General features: G+C 47.1%; 2 protein-coding genes across 3 annotated transcripts in view; both read right to left on the bottom strand.

Moving 5' to 3' along the window:
• Kctd5 (potassium channel tetramerization domain containing 5) overlaps positions 1-14344 on the bottom strand; it is a 28499-nt gene extending 14155 nt beyond the window's left edge. Inside the window, exons 1-2 of the mRNA XM_087203118.1 lie at positions 13968-14344; positions 1050-1158 (exon numbers count right to left, since the gene is read on the bottom strand). Of these exons, the coding sequence (XP_087059244.1) occupies positions 1050-1158; positions 13968-14219 (361 nt within the window). The 5' untranslated portion in view covers positions 14220-14344. The remainder of the gene's footprint in view (positions 1-1049; positions 1159-13967) is intronic.
• A 101-nt stretch (positions 14345-14445) lies between these two features.
• The window catches only part of Pdpk1 (3-phosphoinositide dependent protein kinase 1), a 90042-nt gene continuing 76542 nt past the window's right edge, over positions 14446-27945 (bottom strand). For both annotated transcript variants that reach the window (XM_004864657.4, XM_087203106.1), the window contains 3 exons: positions 21400-21457; positions 20321-20473; positions 14446-19981 (listed from right to left, as the gene is read on the bottom strand). In XM_004864657.4, coding sequence (XP_004864714.1) covers positions 19865-19981; positions 20321-20473; positions 21400-21457 — 328 coding nt within the window. In that variant the 3' untranslated portion in view covers positions 14446-19864. The remainder of the gene's footprint in view (positions 19982-20320; positions 20474-21399; positions 21458-27945) is intronic.

Here is a 27945-nt window from a genome sequence, read left to right as displayed (position 1 = left end):
TTGCACACTCCAAACAGGGTAGGAGAGAAGGGTACCCCACACAGCAAGCTGCCACTGGATATGGGCAAGAAACATCCTCACAGCCTCAGGCAGAGCCATGTCTCCACATCTAAGCTGAGCAACAACTCAGACGACAGGACAGTACCCTGGGGGGTGCATGAGCACAGGAAGATAACAGATAGGCCCAGAGAAAAGAAAGGAAGACAGGAGCTGAAGGGAGAAAATCTGTGGTCTCCAGTCCAGACCAACCATTCCAAGAAAGGAGCCAGAACCTCCTAGGGCTTCTAGAAATAACCACTGGCCTTTCTTTTTTTTATTTTAATTTTTTATTTTGAGATAGGTCTCACTAAGATGCTAAGTTGCACAGACTGGGCTTGAACTTGTGATAGTCTTGCCTCAGCCTCCCAAAGTGCTAAGGTTATGGAAATGCACCACGACACCCAACTGGGCCTGCTGTTCTGAGCTAACACCAAGATACTGTATGTGACAGGCCAGCCTAGGGGCTGGTGCCAGGCAGCCTGCATCTGGGAGTGTGTCTTGTGCTCTGTGACTAGGCAGAGAAGCAGTGGAGTGGCCAGAGATAGAGTGACAATATGGAATGCCTGCTAAGCCAGAGCTGTCCTGGAAGGAAAACAGGCAGCCGCCCAAGGCTTACCATAGGCATGTCTGTGACACATGGCCTCAGACCATGGCAGCCAAAACACCTGTGAGAAAAAGTGGGGAGCCCATTCATACCTCAGCACTAACCAAACACTTGGAAAACTGCCCATAAAGTGACCCTTGACCATAGCAATCCTGACAAGCCACTGAGCAGTCTCACCCCAATAGGCCTGCAGGAATCATGACAGAGCAACCCAAGACCCATGGCCCTTGTCTTCAGAAGAAGCACTGGGCCTCGGCACCCAAGACTCTAGTTCAGCCACATGCTTGAGGGCCACTGCTTGGCATGTGACTCTGGCTCAAAACATCTACACAGAAGTAGACCAACCAGCACCTTCATAAGTACCTAGCCCCAAAGCCAAGTTCTCAGTGCAAAAAGGACAATGTACCTTCCTCTGCAAGATCTTTGTTAATAACCAGCTTTCCATGTCTCAAGTAGTTCAACACAGGTCCAAAGTAGGTGGGATCTCTGTCGATTAAATAGGCACCTGTTTCATCCTACAAAAAAACAAAAGTGTCAATTCTGTAGATGAAACCAGTATTCCTGCAACCAGACCAAGGCCATTGTTCAACAGAAGTAGCATCAGGGAAGGGGAGTGCTTATTAGCATGTCTGAGTTCAATCCCCAGCACGCAAAAAAAAAAGGGGGGGTGTGTGTGGATAGAGCTCAGTGGCACCGTACCTGCCTGCCAAGCCAGAAGGTCCTGACTTCGATTCCCAGTACGTGCCCCCACACAAATCTTGGGGCTAGGGGTGTAGCTCACGGTATGGCACTTGCCTAAGCATGGCAATGCCCTGGGCTACATCCCCAGCACCACCTCCACCTCAAAAAACAAAAAACAACAACAACAAAAAACCCAGAGTAGTAGCCACATTTGAATTATCCACAGCTTTTTAACCCCATATCATGGTCATGCACATGGTACCTGGGGGATTCTAAAGCATACTATAACAATAATCCATTTCCACCTTGGGCTAAGATAAGCTTCAGCTATTTCTATCAAACTGCCTGAGTTTACGCTTGGATGAGGTTTCAGGTACTGGCCTTCCCCTCACAGCCCCCAAACCTCAGAGCAATGGCCTAAAGCATTGGCCTTCTTCTGAAGCTCTTCCATGGCAGGGCAGCCCTGGGCTCAACTTCTGAGAAACACTTGGGCCTCCTCCTTCCAATCCTCCTCCCAGGTTGGGGTATACAGGAGCAGTGCCAGCCTGATACCAGCACTAAGAAGGCAGCTTTGGGTTGCTAAGCCTTAGGCTACCACCACAAGTGGAGCCTCATTTTCCACTGATGGTAGACACAGGGTTTTCCCAATGACTGTGACAACTGAGGGAGCCCTCATTTGTGGCTAGTAGTCTGTGGATAGATGAGGCAGTTGCTCAGAAGGTGCTCCTCCTGCACCTGGCTAGTCTGCTCCTCCACTGAAGCCATGGCTCGCCAGCTGAGATCCCTCAGAAGGTTGATGCCCCCACCTTCCAAGAGGTGTCCATGTCTTCCCAAGGCCTGGGACAAGTATGACCCCATGCAGATTCCTCACACCACATGGTCCTGCTGATAACAGGCATGCAGAATGAAAGTGCCACAGACCTGGCTGGGGTCATAGGGCATGGCACTGGGACCACCAAAGGCAGGCAATGCACAAATGCTACAGGGACCGCCATAGGGTGGGGCAATGAGTTTCTGTCATTCCCCACCACAGGCCAGGCCTAGAACCAGATGCACATAATTTGGGGGCTGCTGAGTCTGACAGAGCTTGGGTGCTACAGGGTCTCAGATATTCAGTGTGTGATCCAATGACATGGTAATGAGGGCCAGAGCCTACCCAGTTGGTGCCTGGCACCTGCTCCAATAGATGCCCTAGGCAAACAGTTGGGATGGAGGCCTCCACTGAGGTGAGGGCATTGCTCTAGCTTTCTCAGCAGCAAGGCCTACAAATATGTGCTGGGGAGGATGACCCCACAGATCAACAGGGCTGGCTTGGATCCTGAGGTTGCCATGGGACCTCCACAGGCTTAGAGGACAGAATGCAGTGCTCACCCCTCCACCCTCAGCCCCACAGAGAATCAGCTGGCTAGCCCAGTCCTGAGGACAGCACTGGGGATCTCTGCAGCAGAGACTCCTAAATCTCATGGACGCACAGAGCCCAGAGGTGGAGGGGCATCTTGGGGACAAAACAATGTACCCATTAGAATCCTTCTTCATGGACATCAGCTTCTATCATCTGGGTAATAAAACCTGGTGGTTTCAAGGGTTCTTTCCCAATGTCCAGATGCAAAACTACGAAAACCTGCTTTTTTTAGATTAAAGAGACAAACCTGAGTTCTGTGGCTCACATGTGGGGCACAGAGCCTTTGTGTCCCAAGAACCTCTGCACTCCTTTCTCAAGGCGGGTTCTGCTTCACCCATGGTAATGTCCCAAACCCACATGGACCTCCTGACTTCTCCTCATCAAAGGATATGCCAACCTCAGTGTCCCAGACTTCCCCATCCCGCAGCTCTGGCCTTTATTCCTATAAGCCTGGTCTTGCAGCCCTTCTTCCTATCCTCTGGATTCTGGTTCTCTAAGCAGGGACAAAGGACCAAAGGGGCCAACTTTTTTAAAAAGGACACTTTTGTACTATCCCCTCCTGGTGAAGAATGGCCACCACTTCCTACAAAAGGGGTAAAGACTGAAAAGAAAGGGCCAATGCTGTCATACGATGGGTTGAGGGCCCCTCTGGCCCCTTCCTATGGGAGAAGAACCAATTGTGTGACATGTACACATTGTCAAGCTTAGGAATCACTCATGGCTTGCTGCTGTCTCAAGAGATCACTGGTAGGAGGTAAAGACGGAAAGGGTAGAGGGGAATAGAGCTCACACTTGCCTAGACACCCCCAGGGGCCTCCCTTGTCAGGTAGGACATGGCCTCAGGGCTAAACCTCAGTGGATCAGACTATGGTCTCAAGACCACATCACCCAAGCCTCAGTTTGTCCATGAGGAAAACAGAAACAATCTCATGGACAGCTATAATCACCAGGGACTGTGAGGGTCTAAGGCCTATGTGTCACATCCACTGATGATGTTAAGGCACTACAGGAGTGCATAGGTAGTGAGCAAGGACCTCTTAACAATCACAAGCTAGGCATCCTGTTGGGCACTGGGACCCAGCAGAGGAGAAGGAATTTACTGAGTGCCATTGGTATGCTGGGTACACAAAACACAATGGCGCCCTAGGCCTCCGAAGCTGGACCAGAAGAAGGAATGGGAGAGGAGGGACAGGTACCTGAACAGCAACAGAGAAGTAATAGCAGCACAAGGTAGCAGACCAGAAAGGGACACTGCACAGGCCAGAGGGGAACCAGCTGCCCAAATCACCATGAGCACTGGGCAAGTTGGCACTAATATTAGCATTAGGCCTTTAAACCTTGGAAAAGGGGGAAAGGATCTTGGGCATGTTCAGGGCAGGGTCAGGTCAGCTCTTGCTTCAATGGGGCTGGCTTTTTCATTAAACATGCCCTTTAAGAATACAGCTTGTTAGTGGATGCTTTGAAGAACTCCTATCCTAAGTCTGGCCTCCTATCCCAGAGCAGGGAACAGGCAGGACACATCTATACACAGGATGCAGGACTGTACCAGGTTAACTCACCAGCAGGGGTGACAGCACCTTCTCAAGGTGCCTGATGTCAGACCCTGGTACAGTATGAACTTCTATCTGTCCCCAGGGCTAGAGCACCCGCACCCCCACTTCGGGGCTGGAGATAATGAACACCCTTGGCTGCACATACTGGAAGTGGCAGAGCAAGGCCTGTGTGCCTACCTAATACCTGGCCACCAAGGAAGGGCAAGTAGATACTGTGTGGGGATCCCTACCTGTATCCAGGTTAAGAGACAACTTTAAAGGAGCTTCTCCAGGAGCCTTTAAAAAAAAAAATAGATTGAAGGAGTCTAAGACATGTGTAGCAACCTTGCTAGAGCCAAGGCTGGAGGGCAGGAAAAGCAAGAGAGCCCTGGATCCATCTACTACACAACCCTATGCACAACGGCCTGCACCAGGACCTTGGGCTGCTGAGGTACAGCCTACAGAGATGCCACAGCACGTTGTACAAACAGTTAAGCCAGCACTGCCTAAGAAGGAAGGTACCATGGAAACAGCAGGAATCAGGCTCAGCAAGGAGGCCCCAGGCAAATAAGGCAGACCCCTATTAGCACAGGACCTGCAAGCAAGGCTACAAAGGTCAGAGTGTGGTAGGGGACCACCACAACCAGGGGAGTGATGCTTGCTAGCCTTGGGCCAAATCACCCAGGGCCCAGGCTCACATAGGCATTACTCCCTCTGGCAACGTCTCAGTTTCCCCATCTATCATATGAGCCAAAATAACCCTGGAGCTCCTCCTGGTTCCAAGAGTCTGTGCTCCTCATGGGGACAGGTAGGTACCTGGTTCCTTCCTGGGGGCATGCCACATTCAAAGGGGAAGGAAGCCATGTACCTGCCCAATGAGTCAGGTGAGCAGGAGCCAAAACTCAGGAGCGAAGGGCACCTGGCCAGGCTGGCACTCCTGAGGCTCCATCTGTACCATGCCTCTGTCCAGGAAGGGGTCAGTTAAAGCAGAGACCCAGGCCGGGGGATTTAGCTCAGTGGTTTCGCCGCCTGCTGCGCAAGCGCAAGGACCCGAGTTTGATTCCCGGGCCCCCCAAAAAAATCAGAGCCCCAGTGCCAGGAACTAAGCCCACCTCAATTGATCCCTCCAATGTCTTGTTGCTTATCCTAAAAATCCACGTGAATTCTACACTTGAGCCCCAACCTTTTTTGAATATAAAAGTGTTTTCCCTAAAATCTCAGAGGAACCCATTGGGGCACTCAGCCAAATACACCAAATGGAAGCTGAGCCCTGAACCCCGAGCCCCAAACACCTCTGGAAAAGTGCTCCTGGCCAGCTCCTCCCATCTTCAGAAGCATATGGGGCAAGCTCAACAGGGCATTCTAGAACCTGGCTACACTCTTGATATAGTGGCTGTCTGGACAGCCTCAGAGGGGGTGTCTGATGAGGACCCTCGTCACACTGCATGCACTCACATGACACACAGCTGAGCTTGAAGACCCCCAGGTCTGTCCAGAGGAGCTCAAAGTCTGTGATGGTAGGCCATTTTGCTATGGCCATCGCCCGTGGTCCTGTCTGGACTGAGGCCACAGAGCTCTCGTCCAGACCTGCTCCAGGCTGCCTGGACTCAATCCCAGCAGAGCAAAGGCTCACAATAGCTAAAGAGCAAACAGCCATATGCAACTGTAGCCTCTCATGAGAAATTAGGAGAACATTTCCTTTGCATCATGTCAGGGGTCTCTGGCTTGCTTCTTCTGGTGGCTCTTTTCAACTGGGTGGGTTTCCTTAGGAAAACTGGCTGGCCACCTAGGCAAAAGATAAGGCCAGAGCCATAGGGCCAGAAAATCAGAATCTCAAATTCTACAGGGAGGACTGGGTACTTAAAGGACATTCCCCACTGCCCACCACGAAATCCTACTTCAATACATGCTGGACACAAAGAGTGCTACTCAGGCTCTGTCAGGGGAGCACTCCACACTGCACTGAACATTCTGAGTGGCCCAACCGTGGGGATAACAGGACTGAGACCCTGGTACCTTGTGTTCTAGTGTTGGCAATGTAGCTCAGGGCCTCCCTCCTCACACAGAAATAAAGAGAAGAAACAAAAAAGCAGAAAATGTAAGTCTTCAGCTCACTGATGCAAAAGCAGCCAGAGGATCATTTCAGGATGTTCAGAACAGTAACTGGGCCCTACTGAGACATTACTAGCAGCATTACCTGCTCCAAGAATCAGGACATGTAGAAAGAAACCATCATGGTGCACACACATGCAGTCACATTTCTAAAACCAAACAGACACTGAGGAGCAGCAAGCTAAGAAAGAGGACAAGATATGGCACTGGGCTGGATGGCCAGACACGTGGGGTCTTTCTTTTTCTTTCCTCTTTTCAGTCCTTTCCACAATTTATGTAACAAGCATGTGCTATATTTGTATGGTAGGAAGGTTTGGTTTGGGTTTTTTTTGCAGAAGAGCCAGAATTAAGGTGCTTTCTCGACAAATCATTTCCCTCAACTGACCTTCCTTTTCCGCTTCTCACTGAATTAGCGTTGACCTACTTGTAGCAATGCTGGCTTGAAAAATAACCATCTCTCTTCAAAGGCATAAAAAAAGGGATCACTGGACTTGGCTTTGAACATTTAATGAGAGCCAACCCACCACACACACATGCCATCAGTCCACACCATTGGCAGGAGCACTGCTGATGTCTAAGCTGACATTAAGAGGACCCAACAGTCCCAGGAGAAGCAACCCTGAATCTGAGCTGATGGCTACTGGGCTGGGCAGGGGACCTCTAGCCTCAGAGATGGTGCCCTGGGGATGCTGGGACAGGTATCCACAAACATCTTCCCAAGAGGACCAAGGGTCAAAGGTCACATCAGGCCTATATCACACATGGTCCCAGGAGATCTCTGACCAGCAGCCCTAAAACAGGGTGGGAAGACATGGCCTCTACAGACAAACCTGAGCAGATGCCCCCATGGGCTTCCTGAGCCTGTGTTTCTGGCCAGAAAGCAGCAGACACAGAGGCCCCATGAGGGACAGCCTTCCACCCACCATGCCACCCCTCATCCTCCAGGGCACACCCCTTAAAACAACCTCCATCCTGAAAAAGGCAGAAGAAAAGGGGGTGGAGAACACCTGGCTCTCAGGTAAGATCCTAAACTGAATATGCTGTTGATCTGTGAGCACTTCCTCGAACCTGGCTCCTCCCAATCACCCCTAGGGTTCAGAAGTACAGGCACATACCACCACCACTACCAGCACCCTCACTCCACTGTCTCCAGCAAGGGACAAAGCAAGGCCAATGGAGAGATAAAATTAAGAGGGCAGAGTGTTGTGAATGAAAGCTGTGAGATGAACATTCTATCAAATTTCCTTCTGAAATCTAAATGCACAGAATTTTCTGTGCACCAACATCCACAAACAACCTAATCAGAAACTTAGCTTTTATCCTGACGTTACCCAATTCAAGTGACTATTTCAAATTTATACACAAAACCTTTACCTCTACTTCTTTTATTTTGTACAGATTTGTTATACTAATGACCCCAGAAAGGGCATCAGACAACACCAATTACAAATGAGGAAACAGGCCCACAGACCAAGGAAGCTTATAACAGGCAACCAATTTGAAAAGTGGGGCTGGGATCCAAGGCTCTTGATGCCAAGGCTGCTGTTTCCAATGCACCTTGACCTCACCTAGCACACACACCAGAACCCAGAAGAGCCAATGTGCTCACTTTGCTTCTCTTCCTGGGAGATTCTGCCTGCTCTAGTTGCACTTGGAGGTGGGAAACGCTCTGGGACATGGGGAGTAAAGAGGAAGCAAGAGCTCCTGGTGAAATGTGGGGTCAGGGGTCGGGGCTGGGTGTCAGGGTTCCGGGTAACTGTGACTGTCAAAGTGGCATTATTCTCAGTGAGGCACCGGCCACCTCGTCGGAAAGGGGCCCCTTAGACATTAGGGCCTGATCTGCAGGATGCTGCCCCTGCCCCTGTCCCACTTGGTATAGCTGGAAACAATTTAAGATCTCAAATGTAGCCCTGCAAGAAGCAGATATGGGTGGGCTTGTGAACAGGATCCTATCTGTGAGGCTCTTGGCAAACAAATGTGCTCTGAATTGTGTACAGAAGCCTGAGATCTGTTCCAGAGTGTCCCACTGGTTCTGCAGCATAGGAGTCCTCCCACGAGGGAGGTTTCCCAATGGTACCACAAAGACAGACACTGGTTTAGCCTGATACTGCGGGTGAGTGGCCACCTGGGAAGGTCTTACTACTCTGAATAGCCATGTTACCAGGCAAGAGGTTGTTCATCCACCAGTTTTTGAGGGGTTTCCAGGGACAGTCTAGCTACAGCAAATGCAAAAATGAATCCCAGCACCTCCTTCCTGCTGGTGTATATACAGCATATTCAATAGGCAACTACCATCATTAGACAGAAAGGAGATGAAAACAGGCAGGAAATACAATCACAGCTAAGCACCTGGGATTTGGGCTGCAAATCTCCCTCCCCACTTGTAATGATCCTTGGAGTGAATTCTCCTCACCCCAGAGTCTCCAAGCCCTGGGCTCCAACCCTGTCCAAACTTGTAGGCAGGTCAGCATCCAAGACTACAACTGGGACAATCCAGACAAAGGTCTAGCCCTAGCCCATGAGGTGCCCTCCTCTCCCCTCCTCCTAGCTGTCCACATGCTACTACCCGGCAGCGTCATTGTGGCTTCTGCTCTCCCCATACACAGCTATGCATGAGGACTGAGAAGACAGTTCTCTCTTCTTCCTCACTGGGGCCAGGGGGCAGAACCTCCGTTCCTCTCCACCTCACTGAGGATGGCCCAGTGCCCTGTGGGACCTGCCTTCTTTATCTATTTGGAAAAAGCTACCTCAGCCTACAGTGAGTGAAAAGCTTGCCACCGAAGCCTGATTTGTAAAATAGGGCCTAAGAGCATAGAGGCCCAATTGCCCAGGAAGCAAAAATCTCCCAGTACATAGACAGGGAGATGCTGGGGACACATCTCACACTTGGATGACTCTGGTGATTCCTCAAGGCCATCCCAACACACATTTTTTTTGGTACTCGGAATTGAATTCAGGGACTCACACTTGCTAGGCAGACATTGTATCACTGAGCTACATTCCAGGCCCCTAACACACACTTGTACTGAAGCCCTGGAGCTGTATTTCCCTGGCTCAAAGGCATAAAGTGTCTATAAGAAAACTTGGTAGCCACCCAGACAGCACTGCCCCTCCCCTATGGCATAGGCTCCTAGCATCCAGAGCTGGGGACCTGTCCTCCAGGGGACTGCCTGTCCTCCTGAGATCACCCAGGAGCACTGGGACAGCAGAGGAAGCAAGAGACTGACAAAATAGGTCTCACTCAGCCCCACATGAGCCTTGGAGGCACAATCCAGTTCAAAGGGAGCTGCTTAGCCTTACACTGAGAGGTTTACAATGATATATGTCTGTAAGAGATAAACATTAGGAAGAATGCTGAGGATAGTACAGCATGCCTATAATCCCAGCACTCTGGGAGGATGAGGCAGGAGGATTCCAAGTTTGAGCCCAGCCTGCATAACTTAGCAACTTAGTGAGACCCTGTCTCAAAATAAAAAAAAATTTCAAAAGGGGTGGGAGTGTAGCTTAGTGTAAATGCCCTGGATTCAACCTCCAATACCACAAAAACAAACAAAAAAAGCCATCAGTAAGAATGAATGGGGTGGGACGGACATGACCTTGGGAGATACCTTTAAATCTAAGAGTAGTCTCTATTCACCTCACTGCCCCAGAGCAAGGCGGGGCAGCCCACTCCACTTCTTTCCGAATTCTCACAGCTACTCCATGCATGGTGTTGCCTTCATTTCATACAGGAAGAATCTAAGACTCAGAAAGGTACATTAACACATGCCAACACACACAGCAGAGTCAAACTAGACTTCCATAAGTCCTGAGTCTTAACTCTCCACTAGGGAATACACCTATCACGGTGACCCCATCTGGAATTTTCTGGGTACTCTGCAGTGAGGAGAGCTAAGGCCTAGTAAGAGCCAGTGTGCACATTGGGTAGGGGTAACTGCTGGCATCTTGGCTGTACGGACCTCCCAGATGTCAGGTTTCAAAAGCCACAGGGCCTTAAAATTGAGACACCTTGTAAAGAGATGACCACACACTCAGCAAGGACAAGCAATCCTGGCAGAGAGACCAGGGAAACCACAGCATCAGGACTTGCAGTCAGAGCACACCCTCACTCTGCAAAATGAAACATGGCCTCACGACCAACACAATTCTGCCCAGCGCACAGGATGCTAGGGACTCTTCCAGTTAGTAATCTCCACTTCTCTTGCTAAGCAGCTGATTGAAACATGGTATTCCCGCCCACATGGCATCTCCTAGCCCTGTCTGTAAAAGGCCTATCTTTTCAACCCTAAAATTCACCAGCACCAAGTACATCCAGAGTGGGCATAGGAAAGGACTACAGGGATGCAGTCACAGGAATTGCTATGACTCCTCCAAAGACCTATCCAATGCCACCATATCTACAACCAAGAAGCAAAGACAGCAGCCCTGGTTCCAAGGGCAAAAGTACATGGGCAACCAGGTTTTTTTCCAGGCATGGCTCAGCTGTAGATGAACCCTCTTCAATCATACAGGCTTCCAATCACATAGCACTTGCTGCTTCTCTTCACCTCCTATACCATCTCTACACTAAAGCAGGCGTTGGGTTCAGCTACAAACAACTGTTTTCAATCATGTCTCTGAAATACAATAGTATGAAATACAAAGAGCTGTAACCAAAACAAATCAAATATAAAGGTTTTACAAAGCACTTCCCAGGGGCAGCTCAGGAAGGAGTTTTATGCCTAGCTTGACCCTAAGGAAAATATGAGAGAGAAAAATGACATAGGACAGCAGATGAGCAGATGCTAAAAAGCACAACACAGCCACAGTCCCACTGGAGGAAGTCTCAGGAGGAAGTGAAAATTCACTCAGGCTATCTAGAAAGAACTTCAATGGTAGCACTGGGCCCTGAGTTGGCCCCTGAGACAAGAGGGCAAGGGTTTAGGGGCACAGGGCATAGTTGGTAGTGCGTCCCAAGCTGGGTTCTGAAGATGTGCGTGGGGGGCAGCCACAGACCACAGATTTAAATCAGTCAAGCAGCTCTTGGATGTGGGATGTGCTTGTATCTGTGCTCCAGCCACACATACAACCTTGTCTGTCAACATCTTTAGAAAACTCTAGAAATCCCTCCAGTAACTGGTTGACCTGCTTGGGGGGTTGGGGCAGGGCCACATGGTCTGCATTTAGCACTCTCCCCTGAGTCTGAAACAGCAGTTTCCTGGAAGGTTTCTTAGGAGATTTTCCCCCTTAATTCTTTCCAGCCAGCTCCCATTCCAGTGTCTGAAAGTTCTTGGGCTCAATAAACACCAATAAAGTGCAAGGCAGGAAATTCTGCAGCAGGTCACTGTTAAAAGTTAAATTTAAGATTAATAAAAGGATACCTGGCAGATAATCCTAAACTATTATATGTGCTGCAAAGCGAGCACAATAATCCTAAACTATTAAGTCAGGGTTTAAAGATCTTTACACATGAATCAACATCCTGTTTATCTCCCATCATGTAATTAATGGCCTCCCACTGTGAACATCCCTTCCCCTCCACCCTCCTCCTCAAATTCCTCGCTCAGGATTTAATTATTGGAGAAGCCTCTCCTGGGACATTCTTTCATCAGAAGTTGGAGGAGGGCGGTGAGAAGACAAAATTTTATACATTTTCTCACTTGCAGTGGAATACTCTAGTAACATGACTAATATGAATTAGCATTACTCTTTCTAGTAATTTATCTGTGACTAAAACTAACCTTTATTTACTATCAACTATTTTGTGAGACAGAGACCATAAATGATGCATTACTTTCATGTTCTGAATTTTGATTTTACAATTTGGAAATGAAATGTGATTAAATGGCTAAATTTAAAAAACAATTACAACAGAGATATATTATGACAGATTGGTCACACACACACACACACAAGGATCTCTATTACAAAAAGGAATAATTTTTAGAATAGTCTTAAAAGACAGCAAAATATAGGGATGAATCGACTTAACTGTGCAATGGGCTCTGAATCCACTGCTCCAGTGTTGAATATCAACAGCCCTTGCTTCAAAAGACCCCAATAGACAGGAACAATTTAGAATCTGATTTGTCTTTTTTTTTTTTTGGTACTGGGGATTGAACTCAGGACCTCACTCCCACTTGCCAGGTAGGTGTTGTGCTGCACAGCTACATCCCCAGCCCTAAAATCTGATTTAATATACAAAACAGGGACGTCTAAGTACAAAGGGCAAGTGAATGATCACTAAGACCTACTCTTTAAAAAGAAAGCCAACAGTAAAACATACACGCACACCATATAAGAAAAATTACAGCCAATAAAAATCTATTTCTATCCTAGAGATGACTGTTATTTTCTGGGAGGTCAATTCTCTAATAAAAGACTTGAGTCAAATGAGCAATGGGAACAGCTGAGGGTAGGACAGGGTGGGGAGACGGACCTGCTGTGGCAACTCAAACCCTGATTTCTGCTCACGATGATTTATTTTGTGGCAACTCAAAGAGTTCTCATTTCTTTTTTTCTTTTTTTTTTTTTGGTACCGGGGATCGAACTCAGGACCTTGCGCTTGCACAGCAAGCGGCGAAATCACTGAGCTAAATCCCCGGCCCTCTCAATTCTTGATCATAAGGTCAAGCCACACACCAAGAACTGTCTCTGTCAGTCTTCTAGAAGTGAAATGCGCTTCTAATCTTTCTGGAGTCTCCTGCACAGTAAATATCAGGCTGACAAGGCACAAATTCAAGTGCAACTACATAGGCACAGCTGAAAGACCCGCCAAAGTTAGTATAAGGCTTGTGAACTGCCTAGGGAAGAAAAAAAATAAAAGGTAAGAACTCTTACTCAGACCTTTTTTTGAGTTTCAATCTTGTAAGGTCCCGAGATACTTTTCCTTGGCCACACAACTCTTGTAAAAGTAATAACCAAGATAATTTGATACCACCTGCGCAATAGTATGACCATTTAATTTGATGAAATACAAGCTGCAAACTGACCTGGAAATTTCTACACTTTTGCAAGGGCAGTGGAAATAGTAAGCTACGTAGAAAGGAGACTGAAAAAAGTTTCCTACCTGCCGTCCCCACCCCTAAGCCATCCCCTAATTTGAGCAACATTCTTTTTGAAAAAAATCTTACTATGGAATTGCACCTTCTAAGAGCTGCGGAGCTGGTGCGTGTTATAGATGAGAAGGTGAAACCGTCAATTCTCTAAATGCAAGTCACTGGCAAAAGAAGGCCACTGTGTCAATCCCTATGCCTACGTTAATTTATATGTCTGGAATGTGGAAAGAGATGAAATGGTTCTCCGTTTTCAAAGCCAGCAAGTACGCTGGATCGTATAACAGATATTCACACACCCTGGGCGTAAGAATCCAAGGAGAAAAAGAAAGTACTGACTTCCCGGGTACGGGTAACCTCCTCCTCCTTCACCGAAGAGCAGGGAAGGCTCGGAAGACAGGCGCCCCCGGCGAAGCGACAGGGTGTCCCCGAGGCAGGTGGGCGCTGGGGCGCCAACCTCTCCTCCGGCCCAGGACGCAGGCCGTGGAGCGCGGGATTCGGACCCCGCAGCAGGACGCGGCCAGGACGACTTAGAACCCCTGGCTGGCCCACATGGCCCTCACCTTGTCGGAGTCCAGGTCCGGGTCGGCCTGGCACAAGCGGTACAGGAAGGACTTCGGGTCCCGGCACAGCGTCTGCCGGGTGGTGAGGAAGTAGGTGCCGCCTACGTTGAGCCGGACCCACTTGGACACGCCGCCGGGGCGCTGGGCTAGGGCGCAGAGTCCAGCGCTGCAGCGGCGGCATAAGCCGCCCCCCAGCCCCGCCCCGAGACCGCCTGGGGCAGGCGGCTGCTGCTCGCAGTGATTATCCGCCATGATCCCGGCAAGCCCCGCCACAGCAACCCTCCACTGGAAGCGTCCGGTCTTTAATAGTGTCCTCCGTGCTGTCCCGCCCACAGGTCCGCCCTAGTAAAGTGGCCGCCCCGGCGTCACGCGGGGCTCGGAAGTTCCGGTCCGGAAAGGCGACCGACTGTGCCCCCTTCCGGCCGGAGAGAGCTTGAGTTTCGCCCCCGCCCAAGGAGGAGCCAGGCCCACGAACAGGTAACACACTACATGCTTTTATTACAAGATTACCGAGCATAGGAGTGGAATTCATCATTCGGTAACTACACCTAAAGCACAGATATTTGAAAAAAGAGAATAAAACAGATTCATTAAATTATGATATGATTAAACCATGACCAAATAGAAAATTTATATAATAAAGCCAGAAAAAAAGTTGTAAAATATAGTTTACAATAATTATTCACATTCAAGGCTGTACATCAATACATACAACAGCGTGGCCCCGAACATGAATTCAATCCAAATAATTCATATATTAGAATTTAAATAACACAGACTGAACTAGAGGCCAACAATAGCCAGCAAATAACATTATATAAGAATAAAAATACAAAAGTGTATATCCTAGTATCATTGCATTATTTGTTTTCATAAGTTTTTTTTTTAATTTTTGCTTTGCCTGTACATCACAGTTACAGCTACAGACCAGGCAGAGAATATTACACTTGTTCTGACTGCCACCAACCTGAAGAACAGCAACACACTATTGATTTGTCCTATTTAATGTGGTTACGGAACAGCTGCAGCAGTTCTAAATACTGTAATATTTAATTTGTCAACGTCCAAACTATGGTCGAAATAGAGGCGTTCACCTACACAGTGACCTACACATAGTCATTCAGCCAGACAGACTAGGGTGGGCTACAGAGGTTAAAAAGATTTGCCTTTTGTACAAAGTTCTCTGGACAGAGTTTGGAGTTTCTTCATATTGAAGAAATGAGTTACAGGGAAAATTAAGGTATTCACATGGCTCATTCATTTGCTCACCATGACCACCTCAGCAATGATAAAACTGTTCTTTGATGGAAACACCTTCCTTCCCAGACCAATTCTTCACAGGCAAACTGATTTACAACCATGCAGTCTTGAGCCAGTGGCCAGCACCCCTCAAGAGGCTCTGGAAGTGGCTCCAGCCTGATTCAAGGGCACCTGCCATACATATGTTCTGCCTAAGAAAGACCCAGGCTCATTTGAGTCACCATCAGTTCATATTAGGTTGCAATGAAACAAAATGGAAAAAGGTATAAAAAGACATCTTCTAGAACACAGTACCTTTACCATATTCTCACAGAAGCTGCAACCACTCAAGATTTAGCAATGAGCACCCTGGATCTGTGGACCAGCCAAAGGTCCAGAGGAGAGGCACCTGAGGACAGCCAGCCCAGTCCTGCACAATTCAGCCATAAGCTCTGGTAGACTCAAGTGGCACTGAGCATGGCACCCATAAAATCCCTCATGCATATCTCCCTTCAGAATCAATGGATCACAACCAACCTGGAGATACAAGAATCAACCAAATTTGGGTGGTCTGGACTTAAAGACCATAACCTACACTGAAGCACTGTGGGCAGGAAGGAGGGAAAAAGCCTTACCACCTGTGCCAGCTGGGTCACCCACACTCTACATTAAAGAGGCCTGGCCACTTTGCTGTCCCAAACCACAAAGACCTTCTGATAGCGGGAAGGGAATAAACATAAATACACATCTGTAAAACCCAATCATCTACATGGTTTCTTTTTCAATGAGAGCCTTTGCTCTGTTACCAATCCCAAATGGCCCAATGTACTTTCTAAATCTATAAACTTAATTACAAATCACCCACTAAGCATGTGGCAAGGTCAGTTCAACACGTATCTCTGACTGCAGAAGGGGATTCAGTACCATTGTGGACACAAAGTACAAGATTCTGAAAACATCACCAAGAACTTGGAAGCCACAGCAGCAGAGATGGAAGAGAACATGCACTCATGATCAGATTCTTGCAATGAAAATAAGGAAACTGGCTCCTGTAAAAATCTGTCACAAATGGATCTGCAGTAATGATACCATTGTGGTATTAAAAAAAAAAAAAAGATCGGTCACATTCAAACACGTTTTGTGACACACAGCTTAATAGAAACTGATTTGTTCAGAATCTGTAGGACACTGAGAAGTAGGTTCTATTACTGTAACTTAGAGAATCTAAGCATCAGACCAAGAGGGAAGAGTATCAGTGAAATGAACAAAGTCTTTCACCCAAAAATACCACTTGCAGGCATTTAAGGGGGAATAAAGATATTCATCACAGCATTATTTATATAGTGAAAAACCAGAAACCATCTAAATGTTTTACAACAGAAAAATGGTCAGATAAATTATCATAAAATTTACAAGCCTTAGACTCTACAATCATTAAAATCATGCTTTCGAAGAACTGTTCATGACATGGGAAAATGCTTAGGATGAACTATCAAATGAAAACGCTGGATGCAAAATGGCGTATATGTTCCCAGTTTAGTTACAAAAGCAAACAAATGCTAGGGTGAAGGGGTGTGGACAGGTTCTGGACCAAAATGCCCACAGTGTTCTCTGGGTGGTAAGCCTACAGTTGACTTCTTTTTCAGAAGACCAATGTTACTTTTAAGAAGGTACAAAGTCACTGGGAACCTCTTAACTGGCACCCTGAGTGTCTATGCCATGGGGCTGTCTACACAATCCCTTCAGGCATGGACCCAACTACCACAGTACAACCCAAGAGAGCTGGAGGTGAAATTCCTGACAGCTTTGGCCTGACATGAGCCATCTTTCTCAAATTAAACTTTTAACAGGTTCAGAATGGGTAGCCACTTTCAGGGGTAAAGAGGCTCAGAGGTCCATACAGGGTTGCCTGCTGCCCTTGGTGGGGTCATAGAAAAAGGGTGAAAAAAACCCATCCAAACTCAGCCTTCTGTGTCCCCAGGGAAAGGCAGAGCACAGTGAGCTCTCTGAGCTGTCAATGACCACATCTCCTGGCCCTCTATGTCAGGAGAGGCTACAGAGGGGGTACTCATGGTATTTATGCTTGTCCTTTCCCTTTCTTAGTAGGACACGTGACTCCTGGAGCTATTAAATAAGAGGACATTACTTTCTCACCCTGGACAGGTCCCTACTTGGACAAATTGCCATCTATGTACATCTATGCACATAGATTGTCATCCGCATCCCTGTCCCAGAACCTAAGGCACCTGCATACCAGATGATGGCTCTAAGGGTGGTTGGGAAAAACTGAACTTGATGTAAATTTGGGCAAGAAAAGAACCTGCATGTGGGCCTTAAACAAAAAAGCAAGGAAAAGGGGGACTATGAGTGATGACAAAGCTTACCCAAAAAGGGCTCAGCTATCAGCAGAGGCAGGCACAGTCATCTTAGCCTTTGGCTCTGAGCCTTCATCTATGGCTCTGGAGATTAGGACAGCGCTTGTTGGTGAAGCCTCAGAGGTAGTGGCACTCTCCAGAGGGAAGAAGCAACAGAAGACTCTCCTAGCTTGCCTGTGGCCAGCCTGGTGCTCTTATTCAAACAAAATCTTAGTCCCCTTATTTCCTGGTACCCAGGTGCCCTTGGGCACTGCTTTCCCTGTATCTGTATGTGGAGAGGAGTCAGGGAGCTACCCCTGCACACACACAGGTGGGACATTTCGATGAAGGCAAGACAGCAACAAGGGGAGTGAGCCTTTCCAAGAAAGAAATGGCCAGGTGAGCCTCACTTAACATGGGCAAATCTCTCTAAAACCTAGGAGAGAAGGGACCCAGCCTTGGGGCCCTGAGCCAGACTTGGGTTCTGCTCCCTTGGGGTGCCCCAAAGACAGGTGGGGCTCCAACACATTCTTGTTTGCTTACGTGAAACTCTCACAAAAATGGCTGGTAAAGCCTAGGGTGCAGTCTCTGCTTCCACCCAGCGTTTGTGCCACAGCACAACAGCAGATTCACATCTATCTCTCTCCAGCTTCAAAAGAGCCACTCTTATCATTGAAACAGTTTTGGAAATAAACTGGCCTGGCACACAGGGTCACAAATGGTCACTAGAGAAAGGAAGTGGAGGAATCTTTTCTGTGTGGGCCTTTTGTTGGTGCTTTTTGCTTTTTTTTTCTACAGAAATGACAAAGTTGTTCCTGCCTTGGGGACATGGGTGTCAGAGGCATATCTGTGGGGAGACTGCAAAAGGAGATGCCTGTTCCTCTCCCTGAGGGACTAAGGGCCATTCTAGGGACAACCTAGGCAGGAAGAGGCACAACTGGGCACTTCTGGAGCACTCTTCCTGGGAATAACAAAGCAAAGCAAGGGAGCACTGCCACTAAAGCATCAAAGGGAAGTGGCCCTAAAACTGGCAGAGGATGCCAGGCTAGGCAGGCTCAAATTTAATGGGTTGTTCTTGAGTCCCGGGAAATAGCAATACATTTTTCCAAGCAAAGTCTAACTTATGGGACCAAGTGACTAGGCAATGTGAGAAGTTTAGTTCAACAGAAACAGAAACTGAGGTAACTTTGAGAAGGGTTTAACCACGACAAAAACAAGGGGCATGTGAGGCTAGACAGGAGACTGAAGCACCCCAGGGCTGCTGTCACCAAGATTCTCTCTCAGCACATAATCTCATTGGGCAGGCAGCTACACATTTAAACCTATTTGGAGACTCTCAGAAAGGCCTGAGGCCTCACTCTTCCACATGGAGGCCATCAGCCCAGGCTGCTCTGGCTGGTTCCTCTGCAGTTTCTCCAGGTCTCATCCTTGTACAGGGGAGGATTTTGTATTCCTAGGAAAAGACCCAACTAGGTGCTAACTTGGCTCCTGTAACTGAGTGTCCCTCCTAGCCACATGTTTAGCTTGGCATCCAGTCCCACTGATGGACACAGCTAGGAGGTGGGACATGGGAGTTGAGCCCTGTGAGGGTGCTTTCCAACTATGGCAGCCTGCTCCATATGCCACGTCTGTAGCCTGCCCACTCCTCACCTCAGCAGTTTGCCTCCCAGATAGCAAGAGCCTGCCACTACAGCCAAGGCTGGAGGCACATGAGGGGCATGGCCACTCCAGGGTCATACAGGAGGGACACAGGGAAGGCAACACAAACACAAAGCTAAGAAGCCAATGCTCAGAGAGCCGGTGACCACCCCAGCAGAGGTGTGCAGAGGCTCCTGGGTAAGAGTCCATGAAAATGGGGCGGAGGGGAGAAGGTCAAAGACACACCAGGTCCCTAGGCCACAGCAAGGGCAGTGCATGGTAGGTAGTGAGGGGTGGAGGCAGGTGCATGGTTCCAAAAGATGTTAGGAGGGGCTGGTGACACCAAGTCTGGCCATTGGTCTGGTTGGGAGCTGGGCTGCCATGCATGGGCCTGGGTCTCCGTGGCCACAAGAGTACATGGAAGCCTCCACAGAGCACAGAGAACAAACAAAGTGACCCTGAATTCCTGTTTGTTATTGGTTTTGTTCTTTGTGTGACCGGGTATTCTTTTTCTTCTTTTCTTTTAAATAAAAAAGCTGCAAGATTTCCGCCGTCTGTGTTCTCCTTGAGATGGCTGGCAGGTGGTCTGGAAGCGTCCTGGGTGGCGGCCGAGCCGCGCTGGGTCAGGTGTCCTGGCAGCAAAGGGCAGCCCGGCCGCAGGCTGTGTCACTGCACAGCGGCATCTGGGTGGCTCTGGTATCGCTGCCTCCAAACCTCCTGGATCTTTCTGCACCACTTGTGAGCATTCCCGCTTGGATCCATCAGGTAATATGTCCTGTTAGGCTGTAAAAACAGAGTATCTACAGTTCTCCTGGGAGATCCAGCCACAGGCACCATGCCCACCCATCCTACCAGCCCTTGGAAAAGTCTGCGAGCACAGTGGTCTTTTTCATTCCAACATGTGCAGGAGCTAAATAGTGGGCAAGGGACCCATCCCAAACTAAAAAACAAGCACAGGATGTCTCCCAGCCCAACTCAGAACTGAGTCATTAACATGGGGCCTCTGGGACGGGAAACTGTTCTGGTCCCAGCTGCCCCTTAGCCAAAGCAAAAGATGCTTCCAACAGAGGCACCAAGGTCTCCAATGCCACTGCTAAGAAGAGTCCAAAGGGACAGACTCACCGTATGGACAAAGAAAGTTTTAAAATTCTTGGCTTCTGGTCGGAGTTCTTGTGACCACGGAATTTCACCTTTCAGGACCTTGTTGACAGGATCAACATAGTATAAGTGTGGCCCTTCTGTGAGCAACAACTGTCGTCTTCGTGCAAACAAACCCTAATATAAAAAAGAAAGAAAAAGACTCTTGTTATCATGGCTCAGGAGTGCTGACCACAGTGGTCACTGCTGCCTCAGAGGTGACTGGTCTGCAAAGTCCTTCAGTGCATACGGACCTTTCCAGCCTCCTGCCTATTCACTTAGGACATTCTCTCCTGCCTAGGACCAATTTCTTAGATCAGAGATGCATGAGCATAGGGTCCTGCTGCTGACAGCCAGCCCACTGTCCCTGGGTATTCAGTTCTTCCAAGGCACACAGCCCCGCACTTAGCAAGTCAGGCCATAGCCCACTGGTGTGGACATGCTCATTCACAGAGGCTGCACAGAGTCTGATTATTTTCTGGCACAATCTGTTTAATCCATAAACCATAATACACAACAACTCTTAAGTGCCTTGTTTTTGCGGTAATAGGAATCTAATCCAGGTATATTCTACCACTGAGCTATAGCCCCAGCCCTTTATATTTTTTGAGATGGTCTTGCTAAGTTCCCCAGGGTAGGGTTGAACTTGTGATCCTCCTGCCTCAGTCTGCTGAGTAGCTGGGATTACAGGTGTGCCACTATACCTGGCACTTCTAATGAAACATCCGACTATGCTAGGGTATCAGATATGGCCTCCTCAACATACCAGAAACCTTGAAACAGTAAGCCTGGCCTCATGCAGCAATGGGAAGCCAGGGTCCTGAGCAAGGAGAGGCTGGCTTTTCCACCTGCCCCTTGCTGCCTCCCAGTGGGGCTCCGACTGCTTCCTGAGGACCTAGGTCTTCCTAGGCCACAAAATGTGGAATTAATCTTTAAAGAGTATGCCAGGGTGAAGATGCTACATCCAACACATTGTAGCAGAAGTCCAAAAAAGGAGAGTATGCCAAGTTAGAGGCAGGAGGAAGACAGTGATTAAGATGAAGAACAGCAGGGATCCAACTCACCTTTCGCTTATCCACTGGACCCATTTTTAGTATTAAATTATTTTCTACAAACTGGTGCCTGTAAAAAAAAGAGAGAGAGAGAAGAATGAGACATTCATAGAAATTCTCTAGACTCCTCCTTCTACATGAATTCCCCAGAGACTCTGTGGACTCAGCATGAGTCAAGCTCCCTTTAAGGCCAAGAGACAACTCCAATTCCAAGTATGGAATGTTCCATTAGTATCTGGACCGGAATCTGTATCCCTGTGGTCACCTCTCAGATCGGGGCATCTACACATCAAAGGAAAAGTGGCAGGGAGAGGTGCCACAGTACCAAGAGGTAACATGTATGTCACTATCACCTCAAAAAAGCTGTGGTGAATGCATGAAGTCCTGGATTCAATGATGAGCACCTCCAAACACACAGCAAAAACAAAACAAAACTGTGCTGAGAAGTGAAGAATCCCCTGGAAAGGTACATGCTGTTAAGAGTCAACTTCAGGATAAGACTGTCATCCTTAAGTTATTTCCCACGCCAGGATCCCTGGTTCAGTGCCCAGAATCCAGAGTAATTTAGAATCATACATCCCTGAAAGACTCAAGTTGGGCTTGGCCCATGAATATCTTTTTTGCTGGGTACAATGGCACACACCTCTAATTCCAGCTACTCAGAAGGTTAAAGCAGGAGGACTGCAAGTTCAGGGTCTGCCCAGGCAACTTAGCAAGACCCTGTCTCAAAATAAAAATATAAAAAGGCACCAAGAATGGTGGTGCATGCCTGTAATCTTGGTATTCTGGAGGGTGAGGTAGGAGGATTGCTGCAAGTTTGAGGCCAGCTTCAACTGCACAGCGAGACCCTGTCTCAAAATACACACACACACATACACACCTGCCCTGAAAAATGTATACACACTTCAGGAAAAGAAAAATAGTATGTTTTTTCAACAGATGGTGTTACCCTTGTATGGGGAACCCTAGAGGATGTTGTATATTGCAGAAAACCCACTACACTGCCAGTCCTTAGAAAAGAAATTGAAAATGTATGTGCAGCAGTCTCAATGACCACAGTTACCCAAGTAGCACTTTGCCATACTAATAAATGCCTAGAAGCTAATGGCCACCACTTTGATTTTAGTATATGTGCTGCTGAATTGAGCACTAGCCACCACTTTCAGCATCTCTTACAATTGTAGAGGCCACAGGTAACTTGTAGCCAGGTGCAGTGGCATGTACCTGTAATCCTGGCACTCAGGAGGCTGAGGCAGGAGAACTGCTGTGAGTTCTAGGCCAGCCTAGGCAACATAGTGAGATCCTGTCTCAAAAAAAACTCCAAACCAAAACCAAAACCAAACCAAACAAAAAAGGTAACTTGTATTAATCTCATGATGTCTCAATAAATTTAGTATTAAAGTATTTATACAAATTTTTCTTTTCCTGAAGTGCGTATACATTTTTTTTGTGGACTCTATATATGGATGAGGCTGTGACTTAGGAGCAGTGAATTTGCCTGCAGTACTGCAAAACAAACAAAATAACTTTTCTAGGGGTGTAAAGCACATGGTTAGCATGCACTAGGCCCTAAATCCTTGGGTTAAATCCCAGCACCCAGGGAGAGAGAAATCCTTTGACATTTCTGCCATAGTAATAAAACTTTTTGTTTGTTTTTTGAGACAGGATCTCTGTATGCAGTTCAGACTTCCCTTAAACTCATGATCCTTCTGCCTCAGCCTCCTCAGTGCTGGGATTACAGGCATACACCACTATACCTGATATAACAAATATTTTTATTTAAACACAATAAGAATCTGGAAGAGAAAGTTTCAAATACAGGCTTTAATTTAATACATAATAGCAATATATATCACTTTACTTCCTAAAAGCATAAGAGATTGTCTTAATATCTATAGGTTATCTCATTTGATTAAAGCTAACAGTTACTGGTTTGTGTTGTTGTTGTTGTTTGATGATACTGGGGATTCAACCCAGGGCTTTCTCACTAAATTACATTCCTCAGCACTACCCCCGACCCCACGCCCTTCATTTTTCATTTTGAAACAGGGTCTCATAAAATACTAAAACTGCCCCAGCCAGGCTTCCATTTGTAATTCTCCTACCCCAGCCTCCTGAGCGCTGGAATTACAGGTATGGGTCACCATGCCCAGCTTTTTTGTGTGTGTGTGTGTCACTCTGAATCAAACCCAGGGCCTTCTGCGTGACAATCAAGTGCTCTATTACACTGAAATCCCTTATCTGAGGTTCTATTGTAAAAATACTATACTAAACTGTAGAAAAGGGCCTAGGATAACCATGAAAATATACCTGGACACCTCCACAAATGGCTCAGAATACTTCTTAAAAGAGCTAAACTGGTGGAACCAGTTTCTCCCACCAAGCTCCACTGGCCCCACAACTTGACTTATCCTGACCTGACCAGTCCAGCATGCAGCTGGGACCAGTGGGGCTTGTCAGGGAGGCCACTTCACCAACCGCCTGGCCTCAAGTCACAAACCAACGCAGATCATGTGGACTTTGCAAACAACTGAGATTCTCAACAAGAACAGGGCTGTGACCTTTATGAGGGAAACTGTAATATGCCTACTCTCAGAGGTATTTATGCACCAACTAACATACACAGGGCTTGAAACAAAGAAAAGAGCTAGATATTTCCAAAAGGGAGATGTAGTGAGAAGAACTTACTACAGCACGGAATGAACAAAGCACAGAGACATGTGGGTAATGCCATGGAGTCTCACAGTCCACCTAATAAACAGGCCCTGTGACATTTCAACATCAAGAATCACAGGTGAGTAACAGGAAGATTTATTAACTAAACTACTGGAGGGACAGTAAACATGGGAGACAAAGGGTAATAGCCACCCTTCTGGCACCCTGGGCAGGGAGGCCTGACAAAAAGGCAAGGACAGGGGAGGTCTCACAGTGCCACTGACTCCTTTCTTAAGACAGCAGAGAGGGAGTTTTAAATTTTAAACCAGAAAAGAGAAGCATGAGATAAAGATATGGGGAATTCCTCAAGCTATGTGATGGAGGTCATCTTTCAGGCTGAAAGCAAAAGGAGTCACTAAACACCAAGTAACAGACAGGACTCAAGGACAAGTCTAATGTCGTACTTTTCTTGTTGCTAATACAAAATACTCGACACCCAAAGTTAAAAGAGAAAAGGTTTGTGTGAGGTCCTGAGTTTGATCCCTGGTACCAAAAAAGTAAAGAAAATTTTTTTTAAAAGAGGAAAGGTTTATTTAGCTCAGTTGGTATAAGTTTCAGACCATAATCGGCTGGCTCCAAGGCAGGGTGGCACGGCAGATAGGCATTGCAGAGGAGAAAAGTTCATGGTGAGCAGAAGGTACCAAAGCAACAAGGGATGACCATGGCTTTTTCTGTTCCTTATCTTATCCAGGCTACTTAGTGCAGGTAGCACTCACATCCTTAATCCTAGAGGCCTTGATCCTAGAATTGCACCATGAGTCAATCCCAGCATCACACACTCTAGATACGGCCACCTCCAAAAAAGCCCCACCTATGACCACATGAGGCTTTAGCGGGACATCTAAACCACAAGCCATAACATCTAACCACAAAATAACTGAACTTGCAGGCCAATGGGCTAGGGAAGATTTTCAGTAAATGCCCCTATGAAGTCAGGGCCTGTACTCACGGGGCCAACACCATGGCCCCGGCAGAAAGGTGAACAGAGCATCCAACTGGAAATTTCCAAAAGGAACTGAGCAACACAAAAACATTCTGAATGGCCCTAAACAAAGGAAGGAAACCAAGTTCCCTCCCACCACTCCCTGGGTGCCACAGTGTCCTCAGCACCTCTGGCCAGGAAAGAAGGCTTGCTGCAAAAGCAGTGTGGAAGGTATGTGGAGAAGGGGACAACCTTTCAGAAACCTGTCCAAAGGGAGAAAAGAAAGAAGATGAGGAGGATAGAACAATCACAGTGGTCCAAAGAGAAAGTGAAGCCCCTAGTTGGGTGAGAGGCACCAAGGGGAGGAGCAAGCCCTTTCCTTGCCCCTACAGTGACCATCACAGCCCCTGACTCTCCCAGCTGTTCCCAGGGGTGAGAACAATCACTCAGTTACATGTCAGGAGACAGACCACAAAGCAGATGGACAGAGGCCGACTATGTTTAACTATAGACCACTCAACCAACCAACTAGCTTACAACAGGCTACTGTATATTTATATACATGGAGAAGTTACTTGAAGTAGTTCAAGGAATTATTTCAACTTAACTTCAGAGTCAATTCCAACCCATGAAGAATCCCACCCCCATCTTTAGCCCATAGCCTTCCTCCCTGGCAGGTTGTAGGTGTCATCTAAATACTCAGCCAGCCATGCATAATGTCATGTCCTTATGGTCCCAACTACAGGAGAGGCTGAAGCATGAGAATCTTTGAATGCAGGAGTTTGAGACCTGCATGGAGAAAACATAGTGAGACTGCTAGCTAAAAAAAAAAAAGCCAAAGCCAAACCTGAATCAGATACACACCTTTTTATTTTTTTTGCAATGCTAGGGATTGAACTCAGGGCTTCCCATATGTTACATCCTTGGCTCTTTCTATTTTGGGTCTCAAAGTTGCCCAGGCTGGCCTCAAATTTGTGATCCTCCCGTCTCAGCCTCACAAATAGCTAGAATTGCAGGCAGGCACAACTCCTGGCAGAAACACACCGAACTGTTTAGAGTATAGACAGCCTCACTTTCACACAGAGCATCTGGCTCCCTTAAATCAGGACATCTCACCAATGACATTTCTCATCATTGTCACACAGATAGGGGTGCAGGGGCTGAGGACCCACGACTTAGGCACAGTCACTTCCTCATAAAGAATGACATGTAAAATGCCACTTTTGTCAGATTCCAAAGCCAGGGCTCTCTCCTCTTATCCTATTGTATTCCACACCAATCCCAAGAAGATCACCTTGAAGGACCCAACCTGGATGCCCTCAGCACCGCTTGGCTATCTCAGCCCACACCCAGGGAGAGCACACTGGGCTATGGAGCTGGGACTGGCTCTTGGACAGCCAGGAAGGCTCTCCAGATCTGGTTTTGTGCTGGTAAAAGCCACTTATCTATTCTGAAGGCTAGCACTCCTGCCTTCGGTTCTCAAGACCCTATACACTCCAGAACTTGATGGAAGACCCTATGGAGCTTTTTGATTACATTTATAGATATGGTCTCTATGGGAAATTGAAACTGAGATACATGTATTTTCAAACACTTAACACAGTTAAAACAATAAACTCATTGCATATTAACATAAAAACTTTTTTATTAAAATACCGTTTTATGCATGTGGTACATGCCTATAATCTCAGCACTCAGGAGGCTGAGGCAGGAGGATTGTCCCAAGATCAAGGCCAGCCTGAACTACGTAATAAGACCCTGTGTCTCCAAAAATCTTTTAAAAAAAAACCCAAAAAAACTAAAACTATTTTCCAAGACAAAAATAATAAATGAGAAGACTGGTGCAGCTATACATTTTATAAATTTAATGTATATCCTGGAGGATGCCATTGCACTCTTAGGTCAGCCTGGGCTTCACCCTATAGTTGATCTGTCATTTAGGCTTAAGTACATAAAAAGCTAGGCTGGGCCTGGTGCTACATGCCTGTGATCCCAGTACTCAGGAGGCCGAGGCAGGAGGATTGCCAAGAGTTCAAGGCCAGGTTGGGCTACACAGTGAGCTCAAGGATAGCTTGAACTACAGAGCAAGACCCTGTCTCAAAAAAAGAAAAGAAAAAAAAAAGCCAGCTTTACTCACATGAACCACTGGAAGAAAGAGGCTTATTTTAACAGCCTTTTTTAGATGAATGTGAAAACTATTGTGTGATATTATACCAAAACTCAAAAGATTGTACATATTTTTTATTTTGCAGTAATAGGGATTGAACCCAAAGCCTTCACATTGAGCTACACCCCCAACTTGTCATAAATTTTAAAAAATTCTTTGTTTTGGGGGGCAAAGAGTCTCGATAAACTGCTAAATTGCTCAGGCTGGGGCTGAACTTACGATTCTCCTGCTTCACCATTCTACACTGCTGGGATTTTCCTGGTTTTTTTTTAATACCATGGATTGAACTTGGGCCTTTGTGCTTGCGAGGCAGGCGGCGGAACCACTGAGCTAAATCCCCGGCCCAACATTGCTGGGATTACAGCCATGCACCATCATGTCCAACAACAAGCAACATTTTCTTTTTTTTTTTTTCAAAACAGCTTCATTGTGGTCTAATTTACATACCATTAAATTTACTCATTTCAAGAGTAATTTAATGATTTTTTTCATCAAATTTATAGTTGTACAACCATCCCTATAATTTAATGTTAGAACATTTCCATTACCCAAAAAAGAAACCTCATGCCCATTTGTAATCAGTACTGTTCCCACACCCAGCCCCAGGCAATCATGGATCTACTTTCTGTCTCTATAAATTTGTCTTTTAATTTTTTCTATGTGTATATATGGTATGTATTTTATTTAAGAACCAAAATTTTCCAAGCCAAAAAGAGTTACAGTGCTTTGCACAACCTACTGATTGGTTCTTGGT

This window comes from Heterocephalus glaber, unplaced genomic scaffold (genome assembly GCF_053883595.1).
Source record: "Heterocephalus glaber isolate CG9 unplaced genomic scaffold, H.glaber_assembly_v1.0 deba00001781, whole genome shotgun sequence".
Lineage (NCBI taxonomy): Eukaryota > Metazoa > Chordata > Mammalia > Rodentia > Bathyergidae > Heterocephalus > Heterocephalus glaber.
Note: the sequence above shows the minus strand (reverse complement) of the source record. Positions and strands in the feature narration are given on the sequence as shown.